At 39.6% G+C, this 15000-nt stretch overlaps 2 protein-coding genes across 3 annotated transcripts in view; one reads left to right on the top strand and one right to left on the bottom strand.

Moving 5' to 3' along the window:
* SMG9 (SMG9 nonsense mediated mRNA decay factor) overlaps positions 1-7994 on the bottom strand; it is a 684281-nt gene extending 676287 nt beyond the window's left edge. Inside the window, exon 1 of one of the 2 annotated variants that reach the window (XM_044080557.1) lies at positions 7817-7994. Coding sequence is in view for 1 of the 2 variants with exons in the window: in XM_044080556.1 (XP_043936491.1) it covers positions 6800-6949 (150 nt within the window). In the remaining variant the exon portion in view is untranslated. Of the gene's footprint in view, positions 1-6799; positions 7095-7816 lie in introns of those variants that run through there. The other variant, XM_044080556.1, reaches the window with a different exon arrangement.
* LOC122809239 overlaps positions 7198-15000 on the top strand; it is a 310926-nt gene continuing 303123 nt past the window's right edge. Inside the window, exon 1 of the mRNA XM_044080555.1 lies at positions 7198-7288. The gene's annotated coding sequence lies outside the window, so the exon portion shown is untranslated. The remainder of the gene's footprint in view (positions 7289-15000) is intronic.

The raw sequence follows: 15000 nt of genomic DNA, 5'->3' as shown, positions 1-15000 counted from the left end.
CTTGTCCCTTGACTATATTCAAAAAGGTTCTAGGATGGTGCATACTGTCTGTGGCCAAATAAGAGGCCCTATAGCACTGTTTCCTAAACACAGTCGTATGTATAGTGCCAGATTCCTTGTATATAGTTGCATCCAAAAAATTTATCTTGGTGTCAGAATAATCCATAGTAAATTTTAGAAAGCCATCCAGGCTATTAATATATGACACAAAAGCTAATAGTTCTTCAGCAGAGCCACGCCAAAGGAGAAAGAGGTCATCCACGAAGCGCCTGAAGGAAACAATGTTAGGGCATTTCATCATGACCTCTCTCTCCCACACTGCCAACACTAGGTTGGCATATGAATTGGCGCAGCTCGTGCCCATTGCCACTCCTACAGATTGTCTAAACACTCTGTCAAGAAAGACAAAGTAATTGTTCTCAAGCACTGTTTCCAAAAGGAGGGCCAAAAAATCCGCCTCTACTTCATTAAAGTGGTCATACATAAGTCTCCTGACCCAGTCAATTCCTACTTCATTTGGTATGCAAGTAAAAAGTGATGTGACATCCAAAGTCACTAAACACAAATCATCATTTTTGGTTTATAATAACATGAAGAATATTAAGCAGTTACTGTGTTTCCCAAATCTGTGTCTTGACAATAGACTTTTGGGTCCCAGAGTTGAGTTTGGCACGAAGAAATGTGGCTCTTGTGGATATTGTAACAACATAGACACGTCAAGATTTTTTAGAAACTCGAATGACGGCAGATTATGGGAACTTAGATGTTCGGCTGACTGTAACACTAGAGATCTAGTATATGTGGCTTACTGCAAGATCTGTTTTGTCTTCTATGTGGGAAAGACAAACAGATCTTTGCGTGAATGGATAAGGGACCATCTTTATTGTTATAACAGGTCCGATCCATGTAGTGCTGTGGCTAAGCATATGCTCAATAATAATGAACATAGCTTTTTATTTCAAGTGTTGCAAGTACAAAATCATAATCTAAGGGGCGGTGATGTGGTTAATCGAACTGAGCTCTCTGAAGTAGAGTGGATTTTGAGATTGGCGGCTCATAGGGGCAGGGGGCTAAATGAGTCGGTCCCATTAAAACCGGCTTTAAAATCCAGAGGTATTAAGTAATGTAATAAACCATTATTATTTATTATTAATTATTATATTTTTTGATCTGATATGTATATAAAGTAAGCCTTTTGGATAAACAGTGTTATGACAATGGCTTGTATTTAGCTACACTGGCATCTTTATACAACTCACTCACTGAGAAGTGTGAGGCCTTACTTTATAGCTTGATGGATAGTTTGCAATATTCTTTTAGACAGAGGGTATGACTTTGGTTTTTGTGATACATGTTGTCACGCATTGTATTTTTATTTTAGCAAATGTGATTATGTATAATTTAATATACCGATAATCAGTGTGCTGCAGGTCTTCGTCACTTTTAGCAACTTTGATTATGTGTAGTTTATTACATTCAGATTATCGTCAGTGTTTGTTGATCATGTTTTAGTTATTGTTTTTGCTCTTGTTTTAGTTATATATATATCATGTGTCAGGATTTGAATTTCATTGTGGGAACGTTAGGATTATTATTGGTTGCCGTGTAAGTTCATCTACATTGTATTTACACTGTAATTTATGATAGAGGAACACATCAAAATTATTGTTTTGCAAAGTAATGTTTATCAAATACGCTGCTTTGTCTTTTGATGAATTATGAAAGTACTATATATGCTATGTGCTGCTTTTAAAATAGCAATATAATTCAAATTGGAAGTGACGTTGAAAGGGTATATATTAGGTGATACGTACCATACTTTTATATCAGTCTAATACATTTCCAACAAACGTGAATATGCATAGTTCATTATTATCATAATTAGTGTGTTGCAGGCATCAGTTATTCCTAGCAACATTGTTTAGCAAAGTGATGTCTATTGGATATGCTGCTTTGTTTTTTGATGATTCATGAAAGTATTATATATGCTATGTGTTGTTTTTAAATAGCTGAACAACTCAAAAAGGAAGTGATGTTGAAGGGGAGTTTATCAGGAAGTGATGTGATTGCTATATAAGCTGTGATTAAGTATTTTAAATTTGAAACGTCTGATGAAGCGGAACGCGATAAGCGCTTAACGTTTTTATCTAATAAATCTTTTATTCGTATATTAGCTGCTGGATTTATTTGTTACATTTGCAAGAAGCTTGTGATTTATCCATTGCGTTCATTGGGACTTGTGTTGCCATATACGAACTTTTGGGTCATTCGGGACGTGTTTTTTATATATATATATATATATATATATATATATATATATATATATATATATATACATACATATATACACACACACACACACACACACACACACACACACACATACATACATTATATATATAAGGAGAGAACTGATTCAGTGGGTTTATTGCATTCTGAAGAAATCTTACTGACAAAAAGCTGTTTAGTATTCACTTAGAGCTTAAACAAACATTGCATTCCTGGCTTGTGGCTCCAGAGCAGTCTGTTTCACCTGGGAATATTTTTGGTCACAACAGTTTTTAATTTCTTCAATGTATGCAAAACACTGTAATCACTTGGAGAAGCAATTTCAATGACCAATGCTAGTTTACTCTTTTTTGTGGACTACTATAACTGGTTTTCTGGCATCTATTCTTTTCTTACATCTATGTTTTTTTTCAAGTATTAGTAATGGGTGATCCCATTCTCTATAATGCTTTTGTGGTTCATGTTCTCAGCTCTTCTTTATTGCAGTGTTAGCATAATCCCCAGTGCCACACTACTGTGCCTTGCAGTTTAAGACCCTTGCCATGAGTGTGCCACACCCAACAAAAAGATGTGCAACGTTTTCTTTTTACAGAACCCACATGTGCCTGGTTCATGTTCAATGGATTTTGTAAACCAATGTGTACGTGGGCCCTCTATCTGGAGCTGCCATTATTAAACGTTCAACTTTTGGTTTCAACTCACCTCTCCTTAACTATTCCTGCGTCAATCCTGATCAACATGAGGTTATTTCAGGACACATATGTACTGGACACTATATTTACTTTTCTACATTTTTTTTCTTATCCGATTCTTTTTTTATTATTCTTTTGTTTTTGGCATATTCAGTTGCTGTCTCGTTTTTGTCTACTTCTGGTTTGGTTTCTATTTACGCTTGGCACCAGAACTTCTAAACTAAGCAGAGAGATCTTAACCTTCCTCTTCTCACGTTTTAAAACTTTAACTACATCTGGATCTGATGAAGTCAGCAGATGTGTGCAGTCCCACGACCACACATCTACACATGTAATAAATTTCGAGAAGGCCTATACCTCTCTCAGAGTGAATAATTTGCAATGTTGATATATACTGATTTTTATATATCATCACTTCATAAGCACGAAGCATTTTTGTTTACATGATCCAATACCTTTTGTAGCCAATCACCCCAAAAGTGTTAAGTTAGGTAAGGAAGACCAAATTGGTTCATACCTTGGAAGTTATGCCTATACGTCATAGGTTCATAAATTAGTACTAGGCTAACCGCCCTTACAAGCCATTTTAAGCCTAGCCAATTATCCCTTGTGAGACTCGAACCCTGCACCTTGTGTTTGTAAGGCAAACACATTAGCCATTAGGCCACCCTCCCAACCCGTTTTTAATATTAGTACGGAATACTTCAGAAAACTAAAAGTGAGCTTTATTTGCATTTGTTTATGTTTTATTGCCAATCCTTCATCAATTCCCAGATATTTATATACTCCCTCCTGCTCAAGTTACTTTACATCACAATCCTGTCCCAGGTTGATATGTACCTGGTACTGCAACTATCCTTCTTTAAATGTTGCTTTTGCACATTTATTACAACCAAATGACATTTTTATTACCTGGGAAAGTTTTAACCACTTGCAGTTGTGTTTACAACTATTCATCTGATGATACAGATTTAAGTCAGTCATTCACAAAAAGATGATGACAGATCTTTAAGCAAGGTTGTTTCCTGGTAGCCAAACTGTAACCATAATCTAATCTGTTAAGTAAACAACTTAAGGACAAGGCAAAACAGCAAAGATGACAGAAATTCAACATTTAATATACCCCTTTGAATTTTTATCCTTAGGATACTAATTTGCTTTTTGTCAAGGCTTAAACTACAAAGTGGTTTGCCACTGTTTCATGGTTGCTGCAATGTAATTGTTCAATGTAGACTGCATCTTACACTTCTAGAAGCACTTCTTCATCCATGAATGTAGGATGCTGTTAAATGCTTTTTTGTAATCTAATCTCTATTAAGCAATAAATGATTCTCTGTTCTATATGATTTTATTACCCAATTCTTCTATTGCCATGATGGAGTTTTTTTTTTCTCTAAATGACTATACACTCTGCATCAATTCCAGTATACAGTTTGTAGATCATTGGAAAGCAAGTTACTGGTTTATAGTTTTTAGGATGGTTTTTCCTGTTGTTAAACATGCTGGTCAACATGATCAAATCACAACAAAGAAACGAGGACACAAGAGCAGAAGCCAAAGTAGCTCCAGCTGCAGAAAAGATCAAAGAGAACAGACTACAGTGGTTCAGGCCCATGGGCAAAAAAAAGCAGGAGAGAATCTGATGAAAAAAATTTACGACAGACAGCAAGAGGAAATGAGGGCCAGCAAAGAGAAGAATGGATCGTGTGAAAGAAGATCTGTGACAATCAGGCACAATTGTTGAAGATGGCAGGAGTGTGGCACTGAAGCGAGAAGGAGGACAAAGGTTAACACGGAACCCCAACCCTACATAGGGAAAAAAAGAGGGTTGATGAGGATGATAAACTAGGTTGATGTCTGCTAGCAATAACCTTACAAGTAATTCTTACTCAAAGCTACTTTTAGCCAGAAGTTAGGTACTGCAGCTGGTCCTCAAGTTTTCCAATCTTACTCTCGTTACATTTTCTCTGGCCGTTACTTCATCCCATTTCATATCCTGTACATTTCATCTCCTTACTGTTTCTTTTAATTTTTCTGTTCACTCAGCATCTTTATGTTCCACAGGGACTTAAAATTGACTCAATACAGAGTAAATACAGTTTAAGGTGGCAGCTTGTAATTTAAACTGTACGAAGTTTCCCTTCAGTTAGTTCTGGAAACTGCATGGCTGAAATAAGACCTTTATTTTTGAGAAGAAGTGTGGAACTCGTAAAAAAGGAGCATGACTTCCAAAGTGCAGAGGAAAAGCATAATGTGATGCACAAAATGGGGCATGAAAATTGCTGCTTTAACCATATAACTTGTGAGGCTATCTGAATTACTACAAAAGGGAGAATATGGATTTTGTTAGGCAGGCATGCATGTTAAATATTTACGTGAAGCACAACATATACTTTTGGTTGTCTGTGTGTGTTCGTGCACATGCATGTGCATACTGCAGTCTTACCACTAAAATTATGCACACTATAGCCTCAGTTATACATACCAATGATAAAAGTGTGATCATACCATGTATACTGGGGTAGTGAAGCCACCATCCCATCATACGCTGTGTATCTATACAATAGTGTGCATTTCCAATAATACAACTGCACTTATTTCCTTTAAACTGTATTTGTACAGCCTCCTGTATCATACAGAATGAAATGTTAACTGTATATACAAATGTTGGTGTCTCAGTGAAAGGAGCGTATTATATTTTTTAAATGGTATTAATGTAGCTATGCTTTTTGCTCGGGATTTACTCCCACCTACTAGCAAAGGTCAGATCATGCTGATAGTGGGCATGGCCAACAAGCAGCAGCCACCCCCAATACGAAGCAACCCCATCTTCCCTACTAGCACAATCAAGTTCTGGAGATGCTATTCGAACTTTGGTCACTTGGGTCATAGCCAGGGTTTTCTCTCTCTCTCTCTGTCAGCAGAGCAGGTTGTCCTTGTAGGACCTTTAACAAGCAGGTCCTACGAGGTAGCTCCTGAAAACGGACTATACATCCGGGGGTGGGGGTATCCAGGTAATTTTTTTTCAAAGATTGCAAGTAACTTAACTGGTTCTACACAGCACTTCCTTAATACTAACCAACTTTGTGGGGTGTTGTTTATAAATACATTCTTCTCTGAAAAAATAAGAAATCACTCCTCTTTTTGACCATCTGCTAGGTGTTTTAAAGGCCATTGCTATATTTTAAATACTTGAGAGCTTAAAAACGTATGCAACTTCTCTTTATCAAACACATAGCCATATCGTCGAAAATGTAGAATAATCTGGCAAAACATGCAGAATGTCTCTGGGAGTCCAGTGTAAACGTTTAAAATACTTCATGCTACATCCACAAATTAAGTGTTTAAATAGTTCTACAATCCCTCTCAGCACAAAGCCAAAATCAGCAGCAAAGTCAAACGTCAACAAGAATGCAAAACTTTTACATAAAATAACTACCTGTTACTCAGAAAATTGAATCTATATAGATAATGCCCATGAGTATCCGTTTTCTGAAAAACAGCACATAATGTAACAAGAATGCATTTCATGACTGCCATCCTTACAGTCTTTCAACATTTTTATATAGGGAACAAAATAATACATCTACGAATAAAAATCAGTAACAACCATAAAGTAAGTCTGAATACAATGTAATAAAATTCAAGAGATACCAAAAGAGAGAAAACTTCGCAATGCTAAGGAAAAACAAGTATGATTCAACGTCTATAAAACTAAACAGTCCATATACAGAAATATCTCTCTCATCATTCACAGCCACGCCTCTCTTTGAAGTCCGACTCTTCTAAGTCATCAAATTTAACTTCTACATACTCACCCTCCGATCCCTGGACGAATATTCTCTCTCCCTGCCGATTCCAGATACACCCAAGGGCCCTGCGGGCAACCCAGGCTCCCTCTCCCTACGCCGCCTCCTTCGCCGACCAGGACCATACATTCCAGGCTGACTATGACCAGAGTCTGACATAACACCACAAGCAGCAGCACCAAAACGATAGAAACCACAAAAAAATTCTAGACGTTTCAGAAATTAGCTGCCGTCAGTAATTCACCCACGTACCTCAGTAAAACAACCACGTACGAAAACTACAGCAACCACCAATCCCACAAATGACGTCACCACCATTTCCAGTACAGCAGTACCGTGCACCTTCATTATAAGTTACCAAAATAGACGAGAAACTTGTGTTAGCTTTTTGTGTTCCTAGACTACATTTCAAGTTATTGAATTATAGCGGGATTAAACGTTGACTAGGTATTGCTATAGCCTTCCACATCAAGCACGTAAAAGAATATAAGAACAAAGGTGGGTACATCATACTGCTGTAAAGCATATAAACGTTTATTACTGTGTAGAAAACAGAATAGGAGTTTGTAGGCCTATACTAATCATGCTTCACTAAAGGGTACAACAAATTATTGTCAAAACACGCAGGTTTCAGTGCCCGACGGCATATACATTAGTGATGTGTATGACGATAGGTAGGTGGTACTTAATATCCTATTTTTGGATATTATCGTCTGTTGATAACTCCCCGGCTGTTGTGTGAAGATGCATTTAAGCATAACACGAATGGAATTTAGAGCACCCAGATGTCAAATGCAGTTACATATTGTACACTAACTCACGTGTGATATTTATCTTTCGACTTGATGGACTGGTGTTCAAGTCCCGCCATATATGTAGTTGAGATGGTGCGTGACCTTGAGCAAATCATTACCTCTCTCTACTTATGTTTTCCGTACATTACATTAAAATAAGTAGTATCACGGCGAAGGAAGTCTGTTCGTTTTAATCATACTTGCTGAATCAACTGTATAACATGCTGCCTACCTTTTTGTCCGTGGGAATTTTAAGACTTTCAGTTTCTCGAATGGGCTTTCTATTACTGTGTCACTTATATTCGTGGGGAATATTAATCTACAGTTTCAGACATTGAAAGTGCTTCTTTGATTTGTCTTGCTTACGTTTCATCTCAATATCGAGAGGAACTCAGTGAAGCAAATTGAAGGTGGAGCCGGAATAGGTGGGTGGAACTGACTGAGACACACAGCAGAGTACAGGTTGAAGCAGAAGTGGATGTCAGGAGTTTCTTACCTAGTTAACTTGTAGACTAGAATCATATTTCGTAAGTTTAATAAGCTAATAATTCTATAACTAAGGCAACTGCATTTATAATTAATTTTATTCAATAATTGTATTGTAGATATTTACCCAGATTTTGGAAAATGCATCTACGTTTTAAGATGCTTCAAAGACAAAGGATTGTTCTAATCGAATACCACTTTTTTGAAAGACTTGAGTAGGGAAGTCTTTATTCATTATGTATTCAGTGTAGAAACCCAAGTGTCCTTGCTTTATTATATGTGAGTTAGTAACTTAGTATACCAATTGTCTCAGCTGTGCATGTTCTCCCATAACAAAACAAAGCGCTTCGATTTATAACAGAAAGCACGATGTCCCCCAGAAACAAAAAGAAAACATCAAGACAAAAGGTGGGAAAGTCGAGAAAGTAGACTAGTTGGCAGTGAATGAGCTAGAATCCCAAATGAAATGCGAAGTTCACTTTTCTGTGCAATATATGAATGCCTTTGCACACAAACACACACATGCAGGTGAGCAGTAGAATCATAGCTCTCATCCCATCGTGGACAGATAGGTTCATAGGTAGGTACTAGGCTATCGGCCCTAGCCTATACAAGCCCAGCCAAAAAGGTACCCTGGCTTTTGCCACCCAAGAAAATTATTTTCCTGTGCCACTGTCGAGCAGAGCCACAGAAGTGATCCTCTGGGTGAATTTCCTATTTCACATCCGATCATCAAGATTTTTTGAAGAGCTTTGTTTGATATAGATGGGTAGTTTATTCCAGAGTATGGGAAGTCTCTGGGACAGGAATCTATCCCTCTGGCATGTTCTGTTTATTGTGGTGACAGGGTTAAGGTCCCTAGAGTGTGTAGCTCGGAGGAATTGGGATTTTTTTAAGTGGAGCATGTCCAACAGCTCTGGGTTTGACATAGCTTTGTATGTTAGGCAGAGATCACCTCTGAGTACGCGATATGCGATGGAGTAAAGCTGGAGTTTTTTGAGACAGTCTGCGTAGGGCATCTGTTTGAGGCCGGTAATCCTCTTTGTGAGGTATTTCTGCAGCCTTTCCAGTTGTTGTATCTGTCTTGTGAGGTACATACCAAAAGGGGCGTTGTACTCTATAATGGGTCTAATGAATGATGAGTAGAGGGGAACAATGACCTCTTTTTTTTTTTTTTCTGGATGAGAAACCTTTTGTGATGAGGTGTGCCACATAGAAGGATTTCCTGACTACTGTGGCCATGTGATTATCAAAGGAGAGACTACTGTCCACCTGTGTCCCAAGGTCTCATCACACTTTCAGTGTTAAGTATACTACCGCCTATGTTGTAGTTCATTGGTGCAGAGTTTTTACCAAAGGGGATGACAGTGCACTTTTTGGCATTGAGCTTGAGGCTATGGCTTTGACACCAGGCATCTGTCTCAGTGAGGCCCTTTTGTAGGATGTCCACATTGTTCGGAGTTTCGATTATGGCTCCTAGTTTGCAGTCATCTGCAAACTTTGTTAGTCAAAGACCTTCTGTGTTAGCCTATACTTCAGAGAAGTAGATACCAAACAGGAGAGGACCCAGGACTGAACCCTGAGGTACTCCACTTGTCACTCGTCTGAAGTCGGATTTGGAGTCTGCTACTTTCACAGTGTGGGCTCTGTCAGTGAGCCAGTTGGCAACCCATCTTGTGACATAGGGATTTATACCTAGTTTAGTGAGTTAATCTATAATTCCAGAGTGGGGGATGCTGTCAAAAGCCTTGGCAAGATCTAGATAGGCTGTGTGAACCACCTTACCCTCGTCTATGGCTTTGTTGACTGCTTCAAAGAAGTCTATCAGGTTTAGGAGACATGATCTGCCTCTTACAAACCCGAACTGGGTGGGGTCCAGAGTTTGGAGATTACCAATGTCTTTGTTTATGAGTTCCATGATGATATGGTCCATGGCCTTGCGGACCAAGCTTGTGAGGCTAATGGGGCGGTAGTTCCCGGGGTCCGTGGTGGCTCCCCCTTTGTGGAGTGGGTTAACCGTCGCTGTGTGCCTTCAGTGGGCACAAAGCCTGAGGTGAGGCTATGATTGAACATGGTACTTAGGTGGGGTGCCAGCTCGTTCTGTAGTTCATGTAGAACGCAGCTTGTGATGTTGTCTGGTCCCATGAATGCTGTGTTCTTGGCTTTGGAGAGTGTGATTTTTACCTGTGCAGCCGTGATTACAGGAACTTTGCATTATTCTGGTATAGCGATGGGCCCTTTAGGGGGTGAGAGGGGGGTAAAATTAGCACTGAACCTATCTGCCAGGATGTTGGCAATATCAGTGAAATAAGCAGGAGTAATCATGGATGCTTTTAAAAGATTAATACTGTTATCTGGACACATTGAAAGAATGTGAAAATGTGAGTTAATGTACACCTTCTGAAGAAGTTTAATCTGTGTATTTATTCACCACTTTTCCTCCAAAATCCGCAGTTTTTGAAAGGATTAGGAGGGACAGAGCCAAAATTTGCGTCAAAATCGGGGACAGTTTAACTGCCCTGAAGAGCCATTTAATGCCTACCATGCAATTTCATTAGATGTTCAAATTACCTTTACCGTGGTTTTTATTCCAATAATTCCTGTTTTTGAATGAATGAATGAATTTTTCCAGGACCATACTGCTAAGTAGTATTGGAAGGGACCCTGCTGCAGGATAGAGCATTTAGGTGCTACCTCTGTCCATTAATACCATAGTGGCAGTCCATGAATACATTTCTTTATTCCCATCCATTGATTTAAGTTGCTTTTGAATAAAGAAAGGTATGAGCTTTGTTTTATGTAGATGGAGAGTCCGTTCCAGAGGAGGAGCAGGTGGAGAAGTATCCTCTGAGATGTGTACCTATCCCTCCAAACCATTCTGTTTTGTGTTGCAGAAGAGGCTGAAGTGTCTGAATTGGCTATTTCTGATATCATTTGGCTTGCAGATGTTTAGTAGATACATTAGTACTGGGTCAGAGGATGCCTTATAGCCAGAAACAGATAAACAGTGAATATAGTGATATCGCTTTAAGGTGGTCCATGTAGGTTTTGTGGTTTAGTCTGTGTACTCTCTTTGTGAGTAACCTCTGTGGGCAATCTAATTGTTGCACATGTCTGAACAGGTACATTCCCAAGAGGACATTGTACTCATTGATGGGCCTAATGAGTAGTGACATATCTGGAGTGAAACTCTATCCCTTTGCTTATAAGCTATAGAAGGATTTTCTCACAACATTAGACACATGCTAGTCAAATTGTAGAGCACTGTATACATATGTTTCCAAATCTCGTAATTACTGGCTTGACTGTAAAGGATGCATTGTCAATGTGGCAGTTTACTGGGACAGTCTGGTTCCCAAAGGATACAGTAATGTACTTTTTGGCATTTAGCTTTAGTTCACAATTTCAATGCTAGTTTTGTGTTTCAGACAAGCCCTCCTGGAGGATGGCTGAGGTTTTCTGGGATTTAGTGACTGCTCACAGCTTAGACCAGTGGTGGTGGTGCTGCGGTAGCGTTGTCACCTCACAATAAGACGCTGTCTGGTTCGATTCTCAGCTAGAACGTCTTCTGCGTAGAGACATGCGTGAAAGGGCGTACCTTCGTTGAAGGTTGTGCGTCAGAGCTGGTAACTCGGCACGTAAAAATCCGGAGTTCTGCTGTGGCGACCCCAAACCGGGAAAAGCCGAAAGATACAACAACAAGTGACTGCTCACAGCTTACGATTGTTCGCAAATTTGGTCAATCAAAGAACAATAATGTCTGCTTTGACTTCTGAGAAAAAAATGTCAAACAGGAATGGTTCCAGCATTGAGTTCTGTGGGACACCACTAGTGACTGATCTTTTTGTGGATGAGAAACCTGTGAGGTCGCTCCAACAGCTGTAGGTGCCTAGTCAAGTACATGCCAAATGATTCATTTTGCTCTGTTATTGGTCTAATGAGGGCTGAGTACAACAGGACTATAATTTCCTTGGCTCTGGATGCCATACTTTTACCTATAAGTTGTGCCACATAAAAGGATTTCCTCACCACTGTGGACACATAGCAGTTAAAGTTCAGGCTACTGTCTATCTGTGTACCTAGATTTCTCACCTCTGAGTTTACTCTGTGGGGTGTGCTATTGATGTTTTAATTTGCAGGGGTATTTGATTTCCCAAAGGGTATGATGATGATTTTTTTGCATTTAGTTTTAGGCCATGGTTCTGGCACCAGTCATTTGTCTGATTTAGACTGTTGTGAAGGATATCTACATCACTGGGAAGATTCACTGATTGTCCCCAGCTTACAGTCAGCAGACTTTGTCATCCAGAGGCTTTTCATATTAGCCTTAACTTCAAAGAAGTCTATTCCCAAAATGACTGGTCCCAGTACTGAACCCTGTGGCACATCACTAGTAACTGGCCTCTTGCTGGATCCGGATTCACCCACTTTAACCACATATGTCCTGTCCTTGAGCCAATTGGCTATCCATCTGATGACAGGGATTTATGCCCAGTTTTGTGAGTTTATTTAAATACCTGAGTGGAGAATTGTATTAAGTGCTTTGCCAGGTTGAGGTGGGAGGTATGTACTGTTTTACCTTCATCCATGGTCTCAGTAACTTTCTCAGAGAAATCCACAATTCAGTAGGCATCATCTGCCCTTGATAAAGCCAAATTGGGTAAGGTCCAGTGTCTGGAGGTCTCCTATGTCATTATTTATCAGGTCCATGATTATTCATTCCATGACCTTACATATAAAACTAGTCAAAGTTGTAGGTTTGTAATTTCCTGGGTCAGTAGATGGTCCCCCTTTATGCAGAGGGATGACTGTTACTGTCCTCCACTTTATTGGGACAAAACCTGGAGACTGTGGTTAAACAGAGATCCCAATGGGCCTGAAGTCCAGATTTAAGCTGTTTGAGAGGTAGCCTGGTATATTATCAGGTCTCACTGAAGCTCTGGTTTTGGCTTTAGAGAGTGCAGTGGCAACCTGTTTTTTGTTGAGAATTGGTGGTGAAGGGTATTTCTTGGGGGTGCTACTGGGGGTGATGGGAGGTGAAATTTGAGCTGAATTTGTCAGCCAGCAGATTTGCTATATCTTCTAGATTAGTATAGGAGATTTCATGTACAACTAATTTCACACATTGTTGGGTGTTGCTCTTAAGATTACGGACATAACTGAAAAATGCCTTATGGTTATCCTTAGCTTTGGAGGCTGTTTTTACTGCTTTGAGAGACTTGACTAGTTCCCTGATTTGCTTGTCTAGACTAATGAGGGGCTTATTCCTCTGTTGTGCACATTCCCTCTTACTTCTCAACAGGATTTTCTTTCTTTTGTTGTACAACCTATTAATACCAGAGGTCCACTGGGGTGGCTTTGTTTTTGCGGTTTGACCTGGATTTAGTTCAGTTTGGTACTGTTGTTTCTATGCAGTTGTTTATGTGATCATACAGGGTTTTTGTGTATGCTTCTGCATAGGTTTCTGTGTTTTCTGGATATGGAGGAGCTTGGAAACTAGGTATGCCATCCCTTAGAGGGGGTAATTTACCTTGGAGAAGTTTTTAAAGTTTTTAGGGTTAGGTGGAGAGGGCCTAGTTTTACCTTTTATTTCAAGGGAGGCTGCTTTGTGATCTGATCTTATCAGTGAGGACATCACATGGAGCACTCTCCCATATTTGTGAGTATCAGATCTAGGATATCTTTTCTCTAATGGTAGTGCAGACTAGCTGCTTCAGGGCATTTGAAATTTGCAAAGTCAAGAAATCTTTGGGCCTGCATGGTAGGGATCATGTATGCCTCCCAATTAATAGAGAGATAGTTAAAATTACCCATGAATGTGGTATTGAGCTCGATGGTGATTAATCCTTGCAACTTTAGGTGGTGGTGAAGTGTTAGCATTGTCGCCAAAAAGCGAAGAGGTTCTCTGGTTCTATTCTTGGCTGGAGTGCCTTCTGTGTGTAGTCTGCATGTCCTCCCTGTGTTCATGTGGGTTTCCTCCAGGTGATCCAGATTCCTTCCACGTTACAAAGACATACTTCTGGAGCATTTCTCCCCGGGCATCCACTGAAAATTGGCTTTATTCCACGTCGGACCTTCCCAGTTAACAAATATAAATTAAATAAAAGGTATGATGTATGGGTTTCTTGGTTCATAGTGGGGGACTTGTAGCAAGGATATGGTAATGGATTTTTCCCATGGTTAGTTGGACATAGAGTAGCTCAAGCATATTATATTGTTTGACCAGCCTTGAGGTGTACTTATCCCTTATGTAGATAGATGCACCTGTTTTTTGCACTTTCATGTTCAGTGGGTGGTCGGAATGTATGAAGGGCATTATAGCCTTGCACTGCCAGAGTGTTTTCCATGGCTATGAACCAAGTTTCAGTAACTGCACAGACATCAGCATTGTCAGGGTGAGGAGAGCTTCCAGGGAGCACAGTTTCTTGTTGAGGCTCTTAGCATTGTATAGTAACACCTATAGCTTTTCCTGAATAGTTTTGTTTGTTGGAAGGTTTGTTTGTTTGGCAATGCCTAAAAGTGGCACTATAGGGGTAGATAATGTCTTGACCAGTATCTGAAAGCTTAGAGGTGACAGGTGAAAGCCATTCTGATTTATCAATCAACCATGTCCTCCTAGACAGACAATTATTGGACCCCTTTGGAATAACACCAGTAGCTAAGCCAGTTATTAAAGTCGATCGTTTTCTGCTGGTATTGCGGCATCGTCTTTGGAGACTGTCGAATGGTGCTCAATGCTAGGATCACACCTGCCTGTGACATATTCTGAGAGCTCAATCATGTTTCTCTTCATACACTCCAAGGAGTTACATCTCAGGTCATTCACACCCACATGGACTATGACTGAGTCATACTGCTACTTGGGGATAAGTGACCTGAGGGTTTGCGAGCAGAGCTACTACTCTTAAATTATTCAGTATCACGCAGTCC

Source organism: Protopterus annectens, chromosome 8.part0, assembly GCF_019279795.1.
Source record: "Protopterus annectens isolate FY-2018-M chromosome 8.part0, PAN1.0, whole genome shotgun sequence".
NCBI classification, from domain to species: Eukaryota; Metazoa; Chordata; order Ceratodontiformes; family Protopteridae; genus Protopterus; species Protopterus annectens.
Note: the sequence above shows the minus strand (reverse complement) of the source record. Positions and strands in the feature narration are given on the sequence as shown.